Here is a 25,492-nt window from a genome sequence, read left to right as displayed (position 1 = left end):
ATAAGAACTTTATGTATTAGCTTTACAAATGGTTAGGTTGTGTAGCCTTGTAATAATAAAATGGAAAGTACACAAATCAGTCCTGTAATGTCTCAGAGAACTGTTTTGAACAGAACTTTTAGTATGTTGAGTGTCCTTTCAAATAAATGGACAAACCCCAGCCTTTACATTAATTTTGTATTAGCAAGGGCTATTTTACTTCAAATTTGGAGAGGATCAACTCCAAGCAGGTCTCTTTTTATGTTACTGCCTTGCTTGAGATTTGATTTTAATCCTAGTTTCACCCCACAGCTCCCAGAAAACTGCAAATATGATGCAAGTGAGAAAAAGATGAGGTGACAGTAATTTGGCAGTCTTCAAAATGTGCAGAGTGATCAGTCTGTGTGGATTAACTAAACTTATACCTAGCTTTATCCTACATACATAAACAAGGGTGATGTTGAACAAACTTTACCTGAACAAATTAACTTGTCATATCTGGCATGTCTGAAATTACTGAGTTTTCAGTAGCTCCCGTAAATCCACTGTGTACAGTTGTCAGATGACTGTGCCAAAGTCTTGCTCGGATCCTCCCACCTGGATATGGAAGGGGGTAGCTTGGTGTGGTGTGTTTGTTTTGCTTCTATTTTTACTGTTTCACAGCTTAAACTGCAGAAAATGTTCCTCCTTGCGGTGGACTATTAAAATAAAAAAATATTTCCCATTTCACATGTTGGACTAGACATTCTAAGGATACTGTTGGCCCTCAAAAAGATAATATACAAGAGGGAGAAGCATACAAATACTAACTGATTGGGAAATCAGTATTAATCACTCCTAAAATAAGAAAATAAGACCTGCAAAAATCCCTCTATCTATTTCAATTATTGGTAGTAGACCCAGGAATCCTGTGGTAAATATTTTCAGTCTTGGGTTCATCCTTCCCCCTCTCAAGTATCTGGAAATCTTCAGGGAATATAAAGTCCTGGGCTCAGAACCAGCATGGCTTGGGAAAACTATACCAACCTTAATTATGCCTGATGCAGGTGTAATACAGGGTAAAGAGGATTAAGGGGTCTGAGAGCAGTAACAAGCAAAAGATAATTGAGTTATGGTCATGGCAACAAATGAAAAATAAAAAAATGTGAGGGTTTTTCTGAGTTATTTTCACTGCACTTTTTGTTCAGCTTCCTTTTTTCTGAGATTCAAAAAATGACCTGTCAGAAGCCTTTTGTAAGACTTATTTTATTAGTTCTGTAAGCCACAGTGCAATAACAACAACTACCTTTAGGATAATAGCACACAGAACTGTAAAGAAGGCATCCCAAAAACCTGTGTGTTGACTTTCTTTATTTGTTTTTATTAATCCTCCGTTTCTGATACTTACATGTACTGTATTTTCAACAGGAATGTGAAAATATCTGAGAGTCAGATGCTGCTGCCCTGTCAGTCTTAACAATATCATACTCAAATAATAACTGGTGGAGCCATTTGCTGGGGGGGAAATGTTGCAAAGCTTGTGCAAAGGACTAAGAGACACAGAATAACAATGGACAGTTGCTCTGTCTTGTAGTCATAAAGAAACCTACTCCTTTGCACTAGAAAATTCAAGAGTTACTAGCAAGTTGTTTGTGAAAATGTGAGGAGAAAGAATTGCTTTGAGGTAGTGGGTGTTTGGAGTAGATGAAGAACGTAAGGCATGAAAATATAATGGTATGTTTGAGAGATGAAAAGTGATTTTATTGTACATTGTTTAATTACCTCATGTATGGGGGGGATTCTTCCATTATGCTGCTCTAAAACCATCTGAAAATTATCTTAAAATGGAAATAATTCCTATCACTAAACATATGCTCAGCCTTAATTTTCCATACTTCATTCTTATATGCTATTGAAAAATTTGATCATCCATGATCTTAAAAAGTATTAATTTATACTATAGTTTCATCACTTGTTCTGTTCATGAATAGAACAGAGGCATTTATAAGTATTTCCTTAACATTTGTATTAACACAAATACCAGACTCTTGATTAGTTATATAACTTGATAATACTAAGCAATTTATTCAAAATACAACTAATCAGGAAGGTAGGGCTTAGAAAGGTTTACTGTTGCTTAGAGTGAAAGAGAGTGTAATTAGAATGATAAAGTAGTCATGATTGGAATAAATTATTGAGGTTACAGAGATTAGACCTTAAACCATTTGATTAATGTTTAGGAGACATTGAATGTAAATATGTGGCAGGCCTTTAGTCATTAAAAAGTGGATCCTAGAATGTAATCCTTTCTTCAATGGGACTTTTGCAGACTGAACAAAACTCTTAATGCTAACTTTCTATTTCTCTCCTTCCAAATCTTCTGCTATTTTACCTAGGTATTTTTACTTGTTGTTATTTGCAAAAGTTCTTTACCTGTTGTTTATCTGCAAATTACAATTACCAAAAAATGTGTGGAAATGTGTTTGCTAATCTGAAGAATGACTGGGAAAGAGGCCCACATTTTTCTGAAGAAAATTCAGTTAACAATTAAGATTTTCTTTAAAATATTTGAGTCATAGTTAATTTGCATTAGGATTTATTATCTGAGCAAACCTGACCTATTAAACCTTCTAAATCTATTACTGTCAGTTAATTTCATGATTACAGGAAGAGCACATGGTGTGCCGTAGCAACACAGCTGTTCCACCAAATTTTTAACTTGAAATCACCATTGTGAAGTTTATCACTGAATTATTAGACATGATAAATTATTTTATGCTAGCCATTCTCATGTCCATCTTTTTAGTATTTTCTTTGTCATTATAAGTGTCTTTGGCCTTACAGGCTAATGAAAGGTTCTCGTATCAAGTCTGATTACCACTCTAATGTTTTCCAGGCATGCTTGGTGATGAGTTTGACATATGAAACAATTTCCTACGGTAATAAACCTAATTAAAGTGGGCAGTCATCCTCACATCACTCTTTAATGAATTATAATGAGCTCATTAATCTATCTAGTCTTGCTCACCACATCTATTGACTAAGCTTCTCTGGTGGTACGTAAGGATAGAACACTTACCCGGGAAAAAAATGGACACTGAAATACATCTATTTTCCCTTTTTTGAAAAAAAGCCAGGAGACAGCAGAGGTATTGCTGTAAGTCAAATATGCTTTTGAATAATTAAAATGAGAAAGGGTAAACAGCTAAGACCCTGTAACTGTGGTGAAGGAAGAATCATACAGGCACTTAACTAGGTGTAATGTTGCGCTGCAAGTGACAGCATAATTAATGCTTCTGTGACACACACATATCATGTATAAAATGACTTACAAAAAATATTTTAGTAACTGGATCCCTGGGGAAACTGCCTAAAGAAAAGAACATCAAGCTCTTTTTTGGCTGAGTTTCTTGGCATTTTTTTTTGTTTGCTCAAAATGAGCAGAGAAGAGGTTGTAAGGTTAGGTTTACCAATTCTGTAATGACAAATATTGAAGAATTAAATAGTAAGTCTTAAAAGTGGAAAGAGGTGATTCATGCAAATACACATCTAGAAGAACCCCTTATTTTTCTTAGATTATAACCCTGCAACTTTCCCCGTCTGTAGAAGATAAAGTCTAGTAAGAGCTAATCACAGCTAACCTATGAAGTTACCTAGTTCTTATTAGCATTTGGATGCTTTTAAATCAAATCCCACAGGCATAATTAGAATGCTATTACCAGGCAAATTACTCTTTAGTTTACCTCCGTTTGTGTCATGTGTTTTAATATTAATAAAAAGTTCTGCAGAACATATGCTCATAAGTGTATGCAGAGAAGGTAAAGCAGATATGCTGTTACAAAGCAGAAGCAGCAGCCATATTCCATAAATTTCCATTGGTGTCTTGTCCGCCACAGTGCTGTTTTCTCATTGTGCTGTTTTCTCATTTGTAACAAAGAAGCTTGAATGATGTTCTACTTGAATCAGGAGTTCATTTTATGCAGACTGTTGAGATTTTGTTTCATTTTCCTGTGGAGAGAAAATGTGCAGGCAGCTCAGACAGTCTTCGTGATGGGTGACCAGAGCAGCTGCAGTAAATGCAGGTGACTCAGGTTCAAGTCCCTGTTGTGATGAGGAAGCTCACGTGTCTCCATCCACCTCCCCCTCTGCCACCGAAGTCATGGGCAGGCTATTCTTCCACCTCAATGGTACAGAAACATTTTGCCCCTATAAGGTTCTTTAAAACTGATGAATTTTTATTCGAAGCGGTCAAGGGCTTTTTCTAATCAAATAAACACTTTAAAGTGAGGAAATGCATTGTTATAAAATCCCCAACTGGCTTCAGTCTAAGTGCTAATCTGCTACTTGATTGCAAAGAAATAAACAAAAGATGTCTTTACTTCATGGCCATTGTGTTTCCCATGGTATCTTGGCATTATTAGGGTGTTTATTTGTCTGGTTTTTACAGAGGAACGTTTTATCAAGACTGATAAATTTATAGTGCTTCTAAATACATTTTTAGTTCATTTTTAGGAAAAGAACAGTATAGTTATACAAGTCTTGCATAAAAATACTTGAAATATTCTGATTTAAAATGTAGAGGGATATCAATATCTATAAAAAAACCAAACAAAACCCAACCCTTGATATTTCTGTTATTTTATGCAAAGAATTTTATTTCTGCTTGGCTTAGTGCATTGATTTATCTGTTTATGTGGTAGCCTAGAAACAGTGAGAGCGGTTCTGTATTAGCATGTTTGTTATGGTAGTGAGTGATGTACTGATTAGACTGTACTGTCTTCTATACTGGACAAACTGGTTGGTATTTATAGTTGGTATTGTATTGTCTGAGAAGACTTAAATTCTGTAGTATCTTTGTAGTTATGCTATCATAGGACAATTATCTTTTGATAGCTGAATTGTGTTAGTCTAAGTTACTTGGCAAAGCCTTTCCTGTTTGGTTGTTTGCTTCTTTTTTTCTCAAAAACTCTTTAAGATTAACAAGTCTCACCTTTTGTAATGACCATAATATCAGTCTGGAAATCAGATTTTCTATATATATACAAAGTTGATGATATTCGAAGATTGATGTAGCTGCATAAAATTTTCCGTCAGAATGTCCCATTGGTTGAACAAAGGTTTATTCTCAACTGAAAAATGCATTTTTGTTTAAGGTCAGTAAGTCATGAGTATGCAGTTTGTGAGGGAGTCACGCTGAATGTATAGTCTAGTTAAGTCAATTGACTTTATACATGTGTACTTGGTGTGAAGTGTGTTCTCTGTAATTCAGAATCTATTCTTTCCTACTGATAGGAAGAGATAAAACTTCAGTATTTGTAGAGAAGCAGTGTGTGTCAGAGCTTAGTGTACTAAATGGCAGTAAATGAAGATATACAAAATTTTTTATTTAGAGAAACAAATCTGATTGTGTTTAGCAAGTGTGTTAAAGGCAGGAAATCCTCATGTTTTATATGTGCAAATTTTACATAAAGTGTAGCAAGGTGTTCTGAAATATCAAAATGAATGACAGCTGTGCATCATTTTGCTATTCATTGCTATTTTCTTTAAAGGGTCAGTAATATTATACAGTGTGTTTATTTAAATATTTGAAAGTCTTTAAGCAGTAGCGAATTAGAACCATTAAATATAGTTTGAGAAGACATCATGTTCTCTACAATACATCTTCATGATATAAAAATAAACTGTGGTACCTCTGGGGTCTCGTTTTGTCTAAATGTGAAAGTCTCTTTCTTTCCTGTGTTACAGCTGTGGATCTAGTAAGCCTTTTGGAATGAGTTAGATTGGTGTAAAAGTACTGAAAAAATTGCCAAAGCAAAGGTATTTGTTATTTGCACACAACATCCATATGTGCAAGCATTTGTATATTTGATCCTAAAGACCTTACTGGAATTACACGTTATTTTCATAATTATAACCTCAAGCAGAGCTGGCTGGATCTCTTCCTTCTTATTCTCTTGAGAGGATTTAATAAGATTACTTCTGTTAATTCCAATGTGCTTGGAAGATCTCAAAACTTACTCATTGTTTCCCTCCCCAAATCATCTTCAGCAGTCTAAAATTATTTTTATATAAAACAGTAATGGTAAAATATGTATTTTGTCTTGTGATTATTGTGTACAAGATGTTGTTTTGTTTCCTCACAGCTGGAAGAGTTGAAGTCACTATTTCCTAATGCTCCCCTTTTCCTCCTGTCTGAAGCTTTCTTGTGGTTCCAGAAAGCAGGACAAAGAATATTTTAAAGCTTAAATGTTGAATTCAGCCTAAAATAATGGAAATGTTCACATTTTCAAGCTGATAGTAGAAGACTACAGTGGATTGATAGGAGACTTCAGCTCGGTGGCCTGTGCTTTTTTGGAGCTAGAAGAAATTTTTCTATTCATCCCAGCGCAGCCAGGATCCAACTGGGGCTCATTTTGTTCTGTTTAGGCAAATGAGATTTTGTGTAGGACATTATTCTCTGAATATGAAGAAATACATTTACTGGTATGGCAGTAATGAAACTTTTACAAAAATGCTGCCGTTGGCAGATATTTTTACTTTACTTTTTTGGCCTGAATGTTTTTTGTCATTCTACTTGGCAGAAAGAAACTGACATACCAATAAAAAAGTGGCTGCATTTCAGTTCTGAGTGAAATTATATTTGTACAAAGTTATAGACGGATTCACATGAAAGATCTATATGCATTACATGATTAATAAGGTTGTTTGCATGTAAGAGTGTGAACAGGTTTTGGTTTTGCTGATTTGGTTGGTACTAGGAAAGAAAATAGAAATGAATAGCTTATTTTTTCCCTGATGATAATGAGAGTTAATAGAATATTAAATTGCTAAACATTATGGTTGCAAACAGACAAAACCCCACCCTGATTATAGAAGGTTTTCTACAAGTTAATAAGTGCAGTGAAGTCTTCCAGAGAATTTGCAATGCTGAAAGAAAATTGATGGTTGAAGAAGCACTCCTGGCAAATAAGATTATTGTGGGGAAGAAGAAAAAAAAGTGTTTGTTTTCATATAAATAGATGCACCAGTAGCACTGGGAGAACTAGTCCAAGGGATGAGTCTTGAAATGCTAGTTTAAGATGTCTGGGAGTAGTAATGTAACAGCACAGAATAAGAAGTCTCTTCCACTAGCTACTCATTTGAAGTATGAAACTGATAGGAGAAATAGTCAAACTGCTAAATCTTGCCTGTTATCCCTTTTTAGTAAAAGGATAGAGGGAAATAAGATGACAGGTTTTTGTTTGTTGGAGTTTTTTTAAAAGTTATTTTAATTTGACTTTCTTGATGATTAAATTAGTAGAAACTCTTCTGGAAAATAGATTTACTTGGACCGTGAATGAATATAATAAAGGGGGGAAAGCAGACCTGACTTCCTGAGATCTTAATCATAACAGAAGTCTACTGGAAGAGTCATCAGCATGTGAATAAGGATGATCTGTTTTTGTAGTTAACTTAATTTCCAAAAACTTTTAACAAGGCCCTTCATCAAAGGCTTTAAAAATATAAAAGGAAAATCTTCTCTTGGATTAATGGCAGATGAGGTGTAGAGTACAAAAGACATGAGTAAGTAGTCATTTATTAAAGGAAGAATTATATTTCTAGATGGTCCAGAGTAATCAGAATTAAAATGGGGTATGAAATGTTGCAGAAAGATTTCATCATACTAAATGATTTAAAGATGAAAGGCAGTTGAGATTCAATGTCAGCAGACACAGTGGAGTACCCAAGGGAACAACAGTCCTATTTTTCTAAATGAAGAACGAGAACTTCTAGACATAGTTCCTCAGAAAGACTTCCTTAATAATTATTAAAATTAAAAAAAGAAGTACATACAGTTGAGCCATTATTCTTGATAGTTCTTACAGCATTCTTGACGAATTAGGTAGAGGGACATTGTTCCCAAAATTTGTTTATTCTGAAGCTTCTGACATTTGACTTTAGGTTTACAAAAGAGTGCTTGATTGTGTTTTTTTCCCCTTCTATACAAAACATAGTAGATGAGTGTTTTTCTTTCTATAAATCTGTGCCCTTAAGATTTATTTTAAATAATTACTTAGAAATTAATCCAAAGCAAAATATCATAGTGCATTGTGTGAATGGATGGCTCATTTGCTGCTTTAGTGCTACATGGAACCCTGTTTACCTGGTTTGAATGAATGATACAGTGCAACTAGAAAAGGTTGTTGATAGGTTTTGACCAGAGATACAGAGTGTCTTATGTAAGGACAAAGATATTTCTTAGCTTTAAACAGAGTGGACAGTAATTATGCAGGAAGCATACAGACTTATAAAACAATGGAAGGTGTGGAGGAGATGATTAGGAAGTAGTCCTGTCTTTTCTTAAGATAGGAACAATTACATTGTTCCACAGCAGGTTGAGAAGGATGGGGGGATTTGTTTCACTCGGTTGTTTTCTCTTAATGAATGTGTGATTTATTTAGGGATATCACCAGAAGATGTGTCATACTGTGTGTATGAGTTCTGACCATAAAGGAAGAATGAGTGAAGTGGTTATATTGGGAAAAATACATTCATATTGCTTGTTACACTCTTGGCTGCTATTCATGGTTTCTGCAGATGAGACACATCTTCGCCTTCATCTAGTATGATCATTCAGTTTTATGTTTTGCTGTTTATTAGTCAAGCTTCATTCCTTTAAAAGTAATGCTTTTAATTATTACTCTGAAAAAGAGCAAATTTCAGCTGTAGTAAAAAAACAAACCAAACCAAAACAAAAAAAAACACCAAAACAACCAAATTAATTTGTCCAATCTGCATTTCTGAGTAAACATACATGTGGATCACTGTGAAGAAAATATTATTTATTTAGCTCTAAGTTCATAAATGTCTGAAGTTAAAGCCTGCATAGCCTACATAGTCTTTTTGATGCTACTTTCATAGTAAAGTATCAATTGAATTCTAGTATTTCAACGGATATAGCTGCCGTAATTTGTCCAGTAAAATATTTATTGACATGTTCCATGCAATTGAACTTAGAACATGTTATAATATTGCATAAGGATTTTTGGGGGAGATTAAGCACCTTTATTTATCAGTATAAGATCAGGTCCCCTGCTCCCCAAGCTCCATTTGATTTCCTGATCAAGAGATGAAATAGAGTTGTTCCTTTAGAAATATGATTTGAATACTGAAACTGTGTGGAAAGAAGATGTACAACATGTTCTGATATGACTGTGGTTTCCTGCTTAAGGATTTTACTGACCTGTTTTGTTCCTACCAGAAAAATAACTTGCAGTGAGGCTCTGCTTGTGCTGGGTCAAGATGGCCGTGGGAGATTTCTCTGAGTTGCCTGTTAAGCTTTCTAATAGGAACTTCTGAAGCATGGACTTTCTCTCACCCTGGTACTGGGCTTAAGCAGCATCTGGCAGGGCAGCTTGACGTGAGAAGCAGGAGAGTTAAGTGTGACCATTGCCTGCAGTCAGCGGCTGCTCTTTGGGAGCATTGTTGGGACTCCAGCCAAGACTAACTGGACTGGCGCAGCACCAGAACAACAGATGAGCCAAAAAAACAAAATCAATGTGCTTTGCACATGTGAAGAAGTGCAGCCAGCCAAATAATTTCTCTCTTGGTGTGATTGAAAGGAATTGATACAACAGATATAAATTGATGCAGTAAGTAGAGCTAGAGTGAGCACAGAAAGGGAAAAAGTCATACTGTGTACATAAGGTGCCATGGTGGACATACATCAGGGGACCAGACCAGTGAATTCATTTTGACACCATGAACCAAATAATGCAGGTTCGGGCTCTCTGCCTTGTGCTAGTATCATTAAGACTTTCATTAAAACAAGAGTAACAATAACCCATACAACTACTCATGATCTGACAAAAACCTCGTTTTTGAAAACACGGTCTGTAATATCTAGAAGTCTACTCATGTGTAATCTCAAATAGTAAGATACTCTTACTTATATTAAAACTGGGTGTATCAATATGATACACGTTAACACAAGTGGGGTGTCTGTTTGGAGATAGATAATGATGCTACTCTACAATTTTCATGTAAGATCCACAAAACTACTTGTTGCTTTTCAGCTGTCAGATATTATAAAGTGAACCGTAAAAGATGTCCACAATCCTGTACATAGTCTATACTCCTATGCTGTTGGCATTAAAATCCTATATACTTGTGTTTTCTCTGAATGTTCTAGGCAGGTATCCAGAAATGGATTAATTTTGCCATATAGATCTGGTGTATAAATTAGAGGAAGCTTCAACTGTTACATCATTTATGTATCTTTCTGGACCTAGTATCCAGTTTTAAATTTCTTAGTTTGATTTGTTCTAGGATTGTTTTCTTAAGACACTACATCCTAAGTAATTGCTGATTTTTTGTGGTACCCTAAGTTGGCAAACAATCTGTGTAGCATCTGAAATTCAGCACATTTATCAACTGAGTTTTATGATATTCTAATTTTATGGTACAATTTTGAAAGCATATTCTTATTAGTATCAAAGGAAAAGCAGTACATTTATCTTCCGTGATATTTGGTTAGTTCTGTTTATAGCCCTTTGATTATAGTAAGCACGATACGCCTATTTGTTCTGAAGTATGAAGAAGTATAAAGTAAGTATTCAAAATGGAAATTATTATGCTTTTTGGCACTTACACATAACCTACTGCAGCTGTCTTCACACATAGAACAATTTGTCATCTTGTGACCTGATCTGATGAGAAACAGATTTGCTATTATGTTTAGCATTTTCCCAAATGGACAGAATTAAACTAAAACAGGAAAATACTAGCATTGAGACGTAGCAATCACTGTCACAGCTGATGACTGAAAGTAAGTAAGAGGATGATAATCTGAAGAATATTCTGACCATAAACATGTACGATAATAACAGCAGATCCATAGTGAACTTGCAGCTAAATCGTGATTTTTTTTTTTTACAGTATCAGAGCATATAAGTGAAGAAAATGATAGTCACTGCTTTTACATTTTTTATTAGGTGCACTTGGAATTTAGACTACAAACCTTTTTGATTATATTTAATAAAAGAAAGTAGTTTGAAGATGCACAGTTTTATTTACAGATCATGCTGTGTCTAACAGTTCTCTTTAAGAATGAGATGTTAATTGACTTCTCTTTTTATCAAATATTTCCAGAGTCTTGGACAAACCTGTTTTATAAACATGGTTACTGCAATGGAGAGCAGAATTCTTATCCTTTTTTCATAATAAAATAATGAACAGCATTCATAAAAATAATGAGAATAACATTATAACATGTAATACTCTATGTAATATGTAGTACATATCATTTATTAAACTCAGCAAAATGGCCTCAAAGCTACAGTGTATACAGGAGCGTAGATTGAATTATTTGGACTGATGTTTTCATAGCATCCATGTTCTCATTAGACTGATAGCCTTGATAAAATATTGATATAAACTCATTTTGCAGGAGGATAAGTAATCAAAACCACATCAGTACTGACAGAGTTCAAGTTTATCACGCTTGTTATACCCTTTTGAGTCCCTGAACTCTACATGGTCTTAATTTCTGCACTCTTACACTTGTTATTAGCTGATAACTAGAGGTCCAATTTTTTTTATTTTTAAACAAAGTGTTGTGTAAATACCAGCAGATTTCCACAAGTTTTCTTGTTGTATGGCTTTTATGTGTGGTTTTTTTAAAATATTGATACTCCAAACCATTAAATTTCCCAAACTAAATATATTTCCATGGTAGAAGGATATAAAGATAGAGATCTTAAGTTACATTTATATGGCCAGCCAATTGGCTGGTTAGTTTCTTATGTCTTTATTACTCAACAGTGCAGTCATTTAATTTGAGTTTCTTCTCTTGGGTGTTTATCAGAACAACACAAAGCTACGTGATCGATATTTCTTCTTCAGTTAAGGTGTTCAGATTTACATGAACCCATTAAATTGCCTGTGGACAGCTTGCAGACTGCCTCATGGACCTGGGTTTTGCTACAGTTTTAGCTATTAGATTCATTTTCATGCAAGTCAAATTGAATTCTAGTCAATGGTTATGCTGCAAAGTTGTAACTATTTTCTTTTCTCCCCTAGTTAATACCAGAATTGCTGCTGTTTTGGCTGGTGTGGGACAAAAGATGTATGCATGCTTTGCTTTTCCTCTGGATGTCTGTTGTGCTTTCTTTTTCATCTCTCCAAGATCAAGAGCTCTGCAATAATGCTTCTAAATTGATATTTCTCTAATGTTGTTTTGTATGATTAAAATTATAACATTTCATAGCTATTCCTTAAATGAAAAGGAATGACCTGATAGGATCTTCAGTAAAAAGGCTTAAAAATCCAGAAAACAAAGAAATGGACTTCTGTGAAGGGAGCTATTCACATTTTTGTGTAATGTCTTTGGATGCATTAATTTGTTTATGAAGCAGCTTAGAAAATGTTATTGAAAATACCACACATGACAAAGGAGAATTGAGTTTCATTATTTGAATGTAATTATCTCACACTGTGTGAAACAGCCTTTTCTTGTCAAGAGCAAAGTAAAAGTGTTAAGCCTATTATAATATCTCTTTTGATGTTTTTGTAGGATGGAATAAAAGATGAATGCTCGGTGCTGAAGCTGCAGCTGAAGGAGAGAGATGAACTCATAGCCCAGCTTCGTGAGGAGCTGGTAAGCAGAAGAAGCAATCTTTTTTTTTTTTTTTTTTTTTTGTGGGTGATTTTGAGTTCGTTTACCTGATAATGTCACTCCAAGAGCAGAAATTAAAGAAATACAATTTCACACCCTCTACAGAGTAGCTAGCCTAAGGCTATGCTAATCACATGGATAAACACTGATAACACTGACTGTACATTTCTAGGGACTTGTCAGCCTCTGAAGTGGCTATCTAGATTCACTGCTAGTAGAAGTTTCTTTGAAAAGATTGTGTTGACAGTTGTCTTGATCAGAGGCAGATTAAGTAGCACAGCACTGTATGCATATGCCAGAAATCTTGAAGGGCCATGCACATGCCTGATAAATTGTCAGTACTTCTCCCATGAGCTGCTTTTCACACGCACGAGATTGTTCAGTAGAAAATGAAATGCCTTTTTTTTAATCCATAATGGATGTCTTTACATAAAATAATAAATATTCTTACATTTACTGAACCTTTCCATAGCATATGGGCTACTAATTCTTGACTACTACCATTTTAAGGATAGACAGAATACTTTCCAGTGACTGAAGGAAGTAAAATACCTGATATAGAAATTAAAAAAATCAAACACATGAAAATGCATTTTATTATTCTATTAGGCTGTATTAACAGAATTTTAAAATTTCTTTTTTGGTGGAACAAGGATGTCTTCAGTATTTTTAAAGAAAGGAAGAGCAATTTTTTACCTCCTTGTTCACAGAGAACTGAAACGCTCTGCAGAGAAAGCGTGTAGGGTCACCACATTCAGGAAGGCATTCAACACATACATTCCTTCTATGAAAGCTGCAGGTGTGCAGGCACCTAAGATTTTTTCTTAGCACCCTTTGGGATATGGGATTGTTTCCTTAATTAGATCTTAATTAGCTGATCTACCTCAGGGCCTTTTTGTGCTTTTCTATCTCATGCCTCATGGCTAGCTCAGAACTGGAACAGAATTAATTCAGGTCTATCTATTTTTGCATCTTTTATATGTTCACTAAAAACACCAGTATACTTTTATGCCAAATAGCTTATAAATAGCTAAGTTTCAAGTTGCATGCAAAAAATGTAATGCTGCTCAAGGATGAAAGATTTCTTTGCTATAGTAACATCTGCAAAATAAATACAGGTCATCAATATTCTTTGTTTCATATTTGGCTACATTAAGAAATGATATAGTATGTAATTATTATCTAAAATTAAATGACAAAATGGGACACGGGGTACATCAAGCTTCTGCACAGTCCTGGAGCATTAATTTTATATCAGTCAAGTTCAGAACATATGCTATTTAACTGGTCGGCAATTTTGTCAACGTGAAATTACCCTGTGTTGATACAGGGAGCTGTAGCTCATTTGCTGTTAACTGTTGTCAAAGTTCATCTGTATATATGTCAGTCTCACAGGGAACTGTCATAATAGACAAAAAAACTATAACTTCCTAGGGCTATGAAATAAGGATATCTGTATGATTGAAAGTAAGTGTCATGGATTTAATGCATGATTAATTGACTTCAGTTTTGACACTCTAGGACTTGTAAAAGGAGTGCAGGTGAGATTCCTGAGACCACATTTAGTCATTTGAAATTAAGTTTTGAAAGGACTCAATATATTATCTGATTTACTCCTATTGTACTAAATAAAGAGAGACTGGAAGATGAATATGACTGAAACTACTTTCAGTTTAGAAAAAAAAAGTAGTGGGTGCCCACAGGATTGGAAAAAAAAGGATTTTTATTTTTTTGTCTGAGATACCTAAGTACAGTCATAAATGATTTTTTTTTAATCTCTACTATGTCTTCTCCTGCAATAAAATTTATCTGTAAAAAGGTGGGGGTTTTGTTTGTTTAAGGGTACAGTGTTGTAAGACATGCCAGGATTTCTAGAGCAGCTAGAATTAGTGGCAGTCTAGTAAAAGAGCTCACTTAGAAGTTGTGCCAGAACTGAACATTATGACAATCTTCCAGAAACAGTGTGATTTTTATCACATTGTCAGGATCACTGAACTAAAGTCTACTTTTTGAAGGACCTCAACCATCCAGCTGGGGAAGTACCCACTCAGCTTAGGCATGGGCACTGTCTAAGGTTAGGTGGCTATGAAACAGCGATTTCCAATGACATTTTTGATCTTGAGCATCTAAAAAAGGCTCAGTATGGTTGCAGCAAGCCCCTGTTGTTTCTCTGTTGCTTCTGATGAGCCTGTATGAAGCTGATGATGCAATCTGAAGTCCTCTGAAGAGAAGCAGGACTTCGGTCCTTCTGGACACCACCACTTGCACTGCATATCCAGTGCTCTCTTCCTGGAGGTGCCCTGGGCTCTGCCACCGTGGCACTTCATGAAGTTTGCTCTTGATTGTGTGAGGTGTTCTTAGGAGCTGCATGCAGTGGACTGTTCAGGAACAGCAAGCTCTCTTTTCAGAGCTGTTAGAAATGAGTTAAATTTAAAATGATTGCTAGAAAATTCTGATAATGTTTTCTTTGCTTACATAAAATTGGCCAAAAATGATACAAAGCATGCTTTAATATTCTGCAAATGCTATAGTTACTTATGTGTTTGTAAGACTGTAAATATTCAGAAAGTGAATGTTTACAAAAGTTAAGAGCAGTAATTTTTGGCTAATGAAACCGTACATGTTTCCATGTCTGCAATTTATTACAGGCTTAGCACTTGATGGATAACTACCATTTTTATTCTTGTATCTTAGGGCAACCCATGTTCCACTGTCATTCTGAATATGGAAATGTAAGATTTGTAAATACAACCTACCTATCTTGAAATTGTGGCATCATGATGCTAATTCAGAGATAGCACATAAAAATTGATTTGAGTGGGAGTCAGTTTTGTACTTCTTGAGAAGTACATGGAAATCTGTACTTTCCTTGTTATTTTCCATTAAGTTGAATGCTTGCATGTAGATGTAAACCCCTTGGTTAATTGGCTTTACTGCAGAACTCTTCAACTAAACTAAAGTGAATTTCAGGTAAATTTTAGCTCTCCAGGAGCTTTCGCTTCTTTCTTTTCTCTCATTTTTCTGGCGTTTCCTAGTTACCTTCCCCTCTCCTCTTGGATATTTTTTTTAACTTTCAAATAGTGTAAAGAACTATTTCTGCCTCATTTGAGTGCATTATGAAGGAGACCTTGCACGGAGCTGAGGGTGGAAAATGTCAAGGGGGAGTGTGAGCTGGCTTGCTGTAAGCTGATGAAAGTTCAAAACACCTGAAACTGTTCTCTCTTGTAATTGTTACCTAGCTTTTTAAGGGAGAAAAAGATTAATACTCTGGGAATGAAAATAAGGGTTTAGATGCTCAACTACAATACTGAGGTGGAAAGGATAAAATGCAAGGAGCGATCACCTACCTCTGAGCAAACAAAAAAGAACACATAAAAGTAGTCTCTTGCGAATTTTTTGTTTGTTCTCTTTTTAGTGATTATTTTGAATTGACTCCCTTGGTCATCAGAAGGGTGTCTGTTTGTCTTTGGAGAAATAAGTAGGGGTAGACAGGGAAGTGGGATTAATTCCTCTAAGCTCCCATTATCTCCTGAAAAATACCTGCTTCAGAAATTGAAGGAGGGTTTGTCTTCCAAGATGTCAGGTGCTAAAACCTGCTTTAAGGTTCCCTGTAAAGGTAAACCTCAGCAGAAACTGAAAATTTGGGTTCAAAACATCGCTTTGTCTCAAAGCTCTACTCATTTGTGAAAATATTATCTTATCTAGTAAATCAAAGAAATTAATTGTATCCATTCTACAGGGTTTGGTAATGGAGTCATTTATGTGCTCTTATTTTTTTTTTTCATTTTTCTCTTTTCTTTCTCCCTTCTCCACCCCCCCCAAATTAGCCAAAATAAATGAATGTCTTAGTTTTCATTGGGCACAAAGATGTTTGAAACTTTGGCTGTCTCATGCCCAGCTCTACCTGTAACTGCATCTTTATGTACATTTTCCCAAATCGATCTTTTTCCACTGCAGTGTGAGCACTTAGAATGACTTTAAGCAGAAAATATTTTCATGGTATATTGGCAAAAATAACTGACTGCTGTTTACAGTAACATTTATTCTATTGCTGTCATTGGTACAGCGACATTCACACTGAAAAATGAGTGTTAACAGCATTATCCTTTCAACCTTGATTCCCTGTGTAACTTGAGTCATGTGTCATGTGCCACAGAAATAAAAAATGCAGTGAGGCAGTTTGAGTGGATTCTGAGTAGAACTGGAGGCAAAGTTAGGTCAGGAAATTAATCCCCCTTATGGCCTAGCTGTTGGAAGTACTTTTCTGCTGTGGAGGTGGCTCTTTATCAAGTATTTAGACTTTTTACATTTATGGAATAGCTAGGTACAGTGCTAGCTAAGTGGGCTTTTCGTCAAACTGTAGAAGCTAATCCTTTAGGACTGGATATTCCATAAGACATAGCTACCTGTTTGTTTTTTGTTTTTTTTTTGTCTTTTCAAATCATAAACAAGCTCTACTTCCTTGCCCAAAACTTTATGTTAAATGATTTGAGGAGGTGGGGGGCTTGTACTGTAATTTGGGGGAGGAGGTGTATGTGTGTGTGGTTGTTTTTGGGAGGGAAGTGGGTTTTTTTTGGTTTATTTGGGGTCTGGGGGGGGGTTATGTTTGTTTGTTTGTTTGTTTGTTGCTGTTTCCTAAATATAATGTATTCCTGGAGAGCAAGAATGATGGCAGGCTTAGCTGTTTCTGTAGATCGATTTCAATAATGGGCAATTAGCCAATTGCTGATGTTTTGAAGTATCATGAAGATGAGTACTTGTTATTCAGCTTTGAAGTGTAACAGAAAGCCTTAGATGCGTTTGAATCCTGCTGACGAACTGTTTATGAAAGACACTTAGGTTAACTGTAAAAATCACCTTATGTAGTTATGCCGATACAGATCCCTTCAATTTTAGTCTTAACATCACAATTTGTTTTGACAGGCAAATAATGAATTTTTTTTTTAATGAACTTGTGGTAAAATAATTTTTTTTAATTGTTAGGAAAAAGAGAAATTTTCATTAGTCCAGGCTATTTTCAAAATTTGAAAAAAGTTGTCTTTGAAACGTTAAGGCAATCACATAATTCCCATTCAAAAGGAATAAAAGTCCTTATGTTTTTAAAAAAAGTAACCTAAATTAATTGTTACACTGATTATCCATTTTTTCTAAATTCTGCTGGTTTGTAGTGTTATTACATGTTGGCTATTTTATGAGAAGATATTATAGACCTTTGGATGATTTACATAAGAACCAGCATTTGTAAGTACTTTCAAATCCTCCTACTTCCTCATATTTAGGAAACATTAGGAGTAAGAAATAGATTAGGTGTACTTAAACATTATTAAAGTATCAACCTTCTTCCCACTTTTTTTACAGGCGAATTAATTGCTTGTATTCGAGAAAAGGCTTATCTTGGCAGTAATTACTCTCTGAATCAGTTCCATAAGACAGACATGAAGTGTTAAAATGGCAATATCCTATAACACACAACGAGGATTAGGCTCCAATTCCTCTTTACACCAGGCCCTTGATGAAAAGCTGCCAGTCAGATAGGATCTTTAATATTCCTTGGCGCTTGTGGAGGTGATTCTGCATATGAGTTTAAGTCTACTACAAAACATTTTCCTATTGTGGTGTTTGGCACAGATAAAATATTACAGTAGCATTGAGTAGTGTATTCCTGGTCTCACTGAGACTCTGCTCATAAAAATAACACTGCAAAAATGAGCAAACCTGAAATAATAAATTTGCTCAAATTGTCCCTTGAGACACAGTGCCAAGGCTTACCCTCCTGTAATAGTAATGCGCTGTGTATGCTTGTCTTCAACAGGAGTGTCACTTGAGTGTCACTTGTAGACAGGTGACTTCGTGAGATGTGCACTCATTTTCCTGACAGGCCCTCTACTATAATCAGGCAATTCTGATCTGGCCTTACGCCAAAATCTTGGAGAACTTTAATATTTGATCTATCTGAAGGACAAAATGTAGGTCTCAATTTCACCTTTTTTTTCACTTCATTTTTTTAACAAGTTTTAAGTCTAGTTAAGATCTAAAGGTGGCTGACAATTGAAGGTCCTTTTGCAGTAGGCATATTCAGGGAGGGGTAGGCTTTGCTGGTTGTGCAGCTGTTTCTTTTCAGTTTGCTACAGGGGACAGAAGCCTTTTGGTGATCTTAGAATGTTTAAGTCATTAAGTCATATTTCAGTCTCTGATGGTAAGCAAAGGAAAATCCATATGGTTTTATAAGTGCTAGGAATAAAGGATATGATGAGGTCAGCAAAGAGCCAATGTGATTTTTGTATAGTTTAGATTGCTCAAAATTCTATTTTTTTAATTTAGTTTGTGGTTTTCATATAAACATGCACACATAGAAATATATATATTTACAGTAATACATGCATTTAGAGATACACAGAAACATGCACGTATTCACACACAAATGCACATGCTGTCTCTCGTTCAGTGTCTCCTTGGTAGTTACCTTGCACTCAAGAATGGATAACACTTTATGATAAAGAAGGTTGTAGAAGGAAAGCTGGCGAAAAATATTGAAATTCATTGTTGCTTGACATGGCCCAGTGTCAGTGATACTAGATGAATTCTCAAAGAAGTACTTATGTTTGAGCTGGCATGAAGGTGACTGCTGTCAGTATCATCTAATGGAATACTATTGTGTATGTGTGTTTATAAAAGCATAGAGGAAAGTAATGTTGCTTAAAATCAAATACACATATGCTGAAAAGCTTGTTTTTCTTCTGAAGACCAGCAGCTTCATTTGTATGACTTAACAGCTTCAATATGTTGCTAAAGGCATGTATGTGTGTGACACATTTTTATTGTAGTTGTCTCATAAATGCATTATCCTCAGCTCTGCACTACGGTGTTTAATGAATCAACTGGTAGTGTTATTTCTTTCAATAATTAATTTTCAGTTTGGGGAAATACTTTTAGGATGTTTCATCTGTCTGTGTAGTTCACTAAGGGTTGATAGGAGGATAATGGGATTTTTTGCTTTTTTTTTCCCCTTCCTCTTAGTTATAGTTTAGTGCCTTGTCCAATTTCTTTACCATACCTGAGCATGATTCACAGAAAAGTCTGTGCATAAACACTGGTGTAGCAACATCACAATGAAGAATCATCTGTATTTTAATGGCAGAATACAGTTTTTCTTTACATTCTGGTGAAGTTCTTTAAGGAAAGAGTGTTATGAGGTTTTCGTCCTCAATTAATATTGTTTCATTCACTCATGGTATATTCATGTCTAGAGGTGAGGTTTTACTGGCACTTTTCCTCCTGTCAAAAGAGATTTTAAACTCAGTCACGTTGTGGTTGCTGTGGCCAAGGTGGCCACCAGTCTCCACTCATGCGATCCACTGTGTTGACAAGCAGCAGATCAGCAGGCATTACCCAGTTTGTCTATGTGAAGCTTTAGCTCTGAAATTGAAAAAAGGTATTTCTGTTACCCCCTCCAGTTTTTGGAAAGCAAAACTGTCCTTTTCCATAGCTGTTTCCCATGTTTGGGGGAAGTGAATTAAATAGAATGAAGTATTATTGATCTTCTGTGTTTGAGTAGCTAATCATTATCTTGCATGTCCTCTGTTATCTCCGTTATTTTTGCCAGCGTAGGTGGGAAGGATGCTGGTCCTAAAGAGCTACTAGAAGTGGCCATTTATCCATCCATGTGTTTCAGAGAATTTAGATAAATGCCTTTTTTCACAATATGTATTTTACATGAAGTGGTAGGTTTTGGTCATGGGGTCAAGCCTTTCTTCCATCCAGATTTTTAATGCTCCACTTTGGGTTGGTCTTCTGCTGCTTTGATTTCCTACATCTTTCTTCATCTTTTGAAATATAGTTCCCTTCTTTCTATAGAATCCACAGAGTCTGCACATCTTTTAATGTTTTGTCCATGTTTTATCAGTTCTTGATCCAGAAGCTTGTTTGATACCCATTTCTAGTTTTTTGGGTGAAGGCTGCTACTGTTTTCAAGCTTTGACATTTGTACTGATGTTCAACTGTAATACCTTTTGACTCCTGATGAGATTTCTTCAATATCCCAGTGCAACAAGAAGGGAATGGATTCCATGGCAAAGTTTTCTGAAATGACCTGCTGATTACCCTGTATTTAAGCTGGGTGTTTGGTGAGGTAGGCAGGGGTCTGTACAAATGCTTCTTCATCCTTCAGGGAGGAGGCAGGTGACTGAAGAGCTGTAATGCTTTCATGCTGAGTGGTAGTAAAAAGTGCCATCATTGATAAAAAAAGTGTGTTAGAAGACTATACACAAAAACCTGAGTAGTGTCCTAGCAGAGAACTGGCTTGCAGATTTCTACTTTCATTGGCAAATTCTTTCCAAAAAATATTGCTCAGGTAATCTCCTTTCATATTTTGTCTCCCTTGATAGTTTAACTAGATGAACTCTTTATATACCCTTGTATCTTGATTAGAAGACAATAAAATGATTGTATATGGTCATAATCAGAAAATCAAATAAAAAACAATCTCACTGACTTTTAGCCGCATATTACAGTTAAATTATAAGGAGAAAAAAGGCTACTGGTTAATAGTAAATCAACTTAATCTCACTCATACATTTATTTGGTTTGTCTGGGGTATTCAATTCTGAGTATTTTTTCATTAGATTAATCTATATGGCTACTAAAATAGACGTAATAAACTATTTCTTAATATTCTTTGTTGACTTCAGAATATAGAGTGAAAATATATCTTTTTGCATTTGGTTGGTGAGGTGTTTTTTTTTTCCGAGCTGTTGTTCATGAATTATTCAGTATGTTTGAAATGTACTTAACGTATTTCAACGTTTTCTAGTAATAATGGAAGACATTTATCTTACACTTCCCAATTTGACTTACAGATGATATTGTTTTTCTCAAAGGGAGCTCTGGTGATTTACCAGAAGAATAATAGAGTTTGCAGGCTGTGGTATTTATCAGAATTCGCTGATTATTAACACAGGATTTTATAAAACCAGACTTTCTCACAGTGTGATATTTGTGTTGCAGCTTAAAAATGAGGGTTGAGAAATAGGATACGGTATTATTCTGGCTTTAGAAAGAACAAGTGGAGCTGTTCTGCTACTAGTATGGTGATGAGAAGGAATAAAAATAAACTTATGTGAACTTGCTTCAGTCTGGTTGGTGTGGTTGTGGTGGAACTCAGGTTAATAGGCTAAAAAAATAAAAAGTGGAAGTAATTAAAGGGTGATCTAAAGAAGCAGAAGAATTCATTCTGGTTTTTTAGCTGAACTGTGTTTATCGTTCTGCTTTGAAGAGCAGGGTGATAGGTTCTAAACGGAAGGGTGGTATACAGAGGAGGATTTTTGGATTGTCCCTAGATCCACCTTTTGAGATCACTTCAACCAGAGGCATGTTCAGCCTGTAGAACTTGCTGTGCAAAGGATCCTCATTTAGCCAGTGTGAATAAGAAAGCTGAGATAATTTTCTGGAATTTTGCAGAATTCATTTTGTTGCATCTTCAATTTATGGAAATGGAATTCAGTTCTTAAGGGACAAAGATGTTTACTCTCTTTTCTCCCTCAGGTTCAGAACCATTGGGGTGATAAGGGTAGAGAAAAAGGAACTGATGAACCACCAGTAGCTTAGAACATCTTTTCTAGTGCTATTTGTCAGATCACCGTCAGTAATATATGTCTGTTTTTCTTGATTTGACCTAGAAATTCATGGACCATTCTGCTTAGTCAGCAAAATTTAAGAAGTATCCAAGCAGAGAGCTTTTTTCACATATATTTATTGCAAAAATCTGCTTTTTCGCTGAATCATGTAGGCAGATTGAGAGGGAGAGAAAAAGCTGGTTCTTAAACAGTAGGGCTTCAATTAACTGCTGTGTGCAATTGTACTTAACCTGTAGGAAATCGGGAAGCTGCATGTTGCGTGCTTGTCTGTTTGTCTGCATAGAAAGAACCCTAAAAGTGTGGCAAAGACAAAGTTGTGTCTTTGATAATTCCGAGAATCAGTAATAAAACATGTCTGCAGAACATGAAGTTTTTTCTTAATTCCATTTCAGCTTTATTTTTCCTTTTTTATTAATCTTGACAATTTTTTTTCATTATTTGTGAATTATTGAAACCTTCTATATACATGAAGTCCCTAATAGGGAGCTTAATGAGTCAGGGAGGCTGATCTGATAAGGAATACATAAAATTTGGCCTGAGAAGTACTAGAAACACCAAAAGACTAGCAGTGACCTTGTAGCCCAGAGAGTTGTTGATACAGGCAGTCAGTTGAATTGCAATTCTGACTGTGAATAGCGCTGAATGCACTGAACACTTTAAGTTTGGGCTTAAATGTGCTGTGTTTGCCCAATTGCTATGTTCAGTTGAAAAAAACTGAGATAAAAGTAGATAAAAAGAAAAGTTTTATCTCTAGAGAGATAAAAAAATAAAAAGAACGTTGTCCTGTAAGACCAGTTGCAGAGCATAACAAATAGATGCATAAGTCAATTTATTAGCTCTCACATCTTTGATACATGATACATTATATCATACATTCTAATATCATTTGAGGTTGGTTTTTTTTTTTTTTTTTTTTTTTTTTTTTTTTTTTTTTTTTTAGGAACATAAGCAGGTAACTTAAAATGATGGGTAATTTAGGAGTGAAGGACCAGTGCTACCTCCTGGTTCAAAGTAGCATTCACTTCGAAGTTAGACCTGGTTGTTCAGAGCGTTTTCTCACCGTGTTTTGAAATTTGCCAGGGATGGAAACAATGCAGCCTCCTTGGTCTAAGCAGTCCTGTGAAGGATTTTTTTTCTTGTGTCCAGTAGGACTTTCTCTCATTGCAACATGAACTGTTGCTCTTTGTTTTCTCTGTGTCCATCTAGGAAGGCTCTGGCTGCTTCCTCTGGCTTCTATCCTGTTTGATAGTGGGAGAGAGCAAATAGATCCCCTCTTTGCCTTCCCTTTTGCAGACTAAATATTTTCTTTAGCCTCTCCTTTTTTGTTTGATCCACTATCACAGTGGCCTGAAATCTCTCCAGTTTGCATCCACTTCTCATACTGGGGCACCCTAAACAATGTGTTTTATTTTCAGGTGCAGCCTCCACAGCACTGAGGGGTAATACAGTTCTAGGCAATTTCTGTTTGCGTGCTTGGCACAGGAGCCCAGCATACTGTTAAATTTCTGACCTTAGTGTCTAAGCATGAGTCATATTATTATATCATTATATATAATATAGCAAGAGCTTTGACTCACTGTGAATTTGAACTAGAGTTGATCTAATGACTTACAGGTAAAGTGCTTCAATGTTTATGCTGTCTAGTATTCTCCCTCTTAAAATGTGAGCAACTTACCCATGGGGAACCTTTTGGGCTGTGGTGTGAGGTTTGGGAGGCTGGGATTTTTTTGTTATGTCACCCCCCACACACACGTATCTGTCTCTTATAGGGATAAAAAGGTTGGTGAACATGAATTTGACTTTTCTTAAGCAAGGACTCTAACAGTGAGTTTGTATAATTCAAGTGAAATCTAGTTTAAGGGTAAGCCATATAAGTCAATATCTGAACAAGGCATATATTTCTATGAAATCTCTATGTGGACACTGGCGTTTGAGGTAATCACACAAAGTCTCAGTAGAAGATATTCTACAGAGCTGAGAACCCAGTACTGCCTCTGTTAAGTTAAATCTTCAGGAATGCCTGAGAAACTACATTCAAATGGGATATATCTTTAAGGAAATAGGATATATTTTTAAGAATAGGACTTCTAGGAAAAGAAATGTGTGGAAAAATATTTTTCATGTCAAGGATATAGAATAAAGCTAAAATATATGAAATTATGAAAAAATCATGAGGAAGGAGTGTGTGTGAGTGATTACAGCTCAGAATTTCAGTACTACATGGGACTATGTCTCAGATGAGCAGCAGACTTGAGTTGCCCCATGGTACACCAACTAGATGTTTTTGTGCTTTGTCTCAGTAAGAACAGAATAGAATTACTCCTTAATTACTCTTTCTTCCTCTAATAAAATACTGAAGACTTATAGGATCTCTTTTCAGAGCAGATTTTTTCTCACTTTCTTTTTCTACAGCTTTGACCAGTATAGTTTGTAAAATTTTTAGGTTGGTTGTTGGCATAGATTTTATCTTTATCATTTTAGTCAGAATGCATGAATAGGCATGCATGCACTGCTCCAAAAAAAAAAAAATAGTGGTTATGTCTTGCTGTTCTAGTTTTTGTGATCATCCTCCTTCTTTTGCTCGGAATGTTTTGTAGTTTAATCATTTTCTGACTTGATATAATTAACAGAAAGGACATCCCAGGCTAATAGACTTCATCAACACAATTAGGTTTGTTTTAGAAGGGTAAGGAAGCTATTCACCTCTCCCTGGAGAACTGCTGCCCAGGTAGCTGCTAGTACCCAGGAAGAGATTTTGGTGTGAGGTAACTTTTGGAATGTTATTCAGGTTTTTGTGTATACTTACACTAGTGTACACTAAAAACGTCAACAAAAAATGTTAGCAAAAGTTTGCTCATTTAGTTTGCTGAACATCTCTTCACAAGTAACTGTATTGTGCCATACATCTAACTTATGGGACAGCATCTTTAAAGGGATCCTAAGGGCCTCAAATTTACAGGTTTCAGGAGTTTAGATCTGTGAATTCCTCAGTAATCACTTAGTAATTCTTGGTAGTAAATTCAGGCTGCAGAATTAGAAGTGTTTATTGGTGAAGAATGTTAAAGTAGTGTCAAACTCCATTACTTGGCATTTCATTATGATTTTGACTCTTTTTGGTATAGCACTATTAATCATTATCATCACTCTTTGTGTTTTGTGGTGCTAGAATCCTTGTGATTCTCTGCACTGATGTGAAAAAATAAAATATAGAATAATATTCCAGTGCCCAGTAATGTTGCTAGTCTCC

General features: G+C 35.5%; 1 protein-coding gene across 4 annotated transcripts in view; it reads left to right on the top strand.

The window, feature by feature from the left end:
• Positions 1-25,492, top strand: part of CCSER1 (coiled-coil serine rich protein 1) — a 655,853-nt gene that overhangs the window by 343,588 nt on the left and 286,773 nt on the right. For all 4 annotated transcript variants that reach the window (XM_051789750.1, XM_051789751.1, XM_051789753.1 and 1 more), the window contains exon 8: positions 12,512-12,595. In XM_051789750.1, coding sequence (XP_051645710.1) covers positions 12,512-12,595 — 84 coding nt within the window. The remainder of the gene's footprint in view (positions 1-12,511; positions 12,596-25,492) is intronic.

Source organism: Manacus candei, unplaced genomic scaffold (assembly GCF_025592945.1).
Source record: "Manacus candei isolate 608988 ecotype Guabito, Panama unplaced genomic scaffold, ASM2559294v1 h1tg000028l, whole genome shotgun sequence".
NCBI classification, from domain to species: Eukaryota; Metazoa; Chordata; class Aves; order Passeriformes; family Pipridae; genus Manacus; species Manacus candei.
The sequence above is the reverse complement of the archived record's forward strand: the minus strand, read 5'-3'. Positions and strand labels throughout refer to the sequence as shown.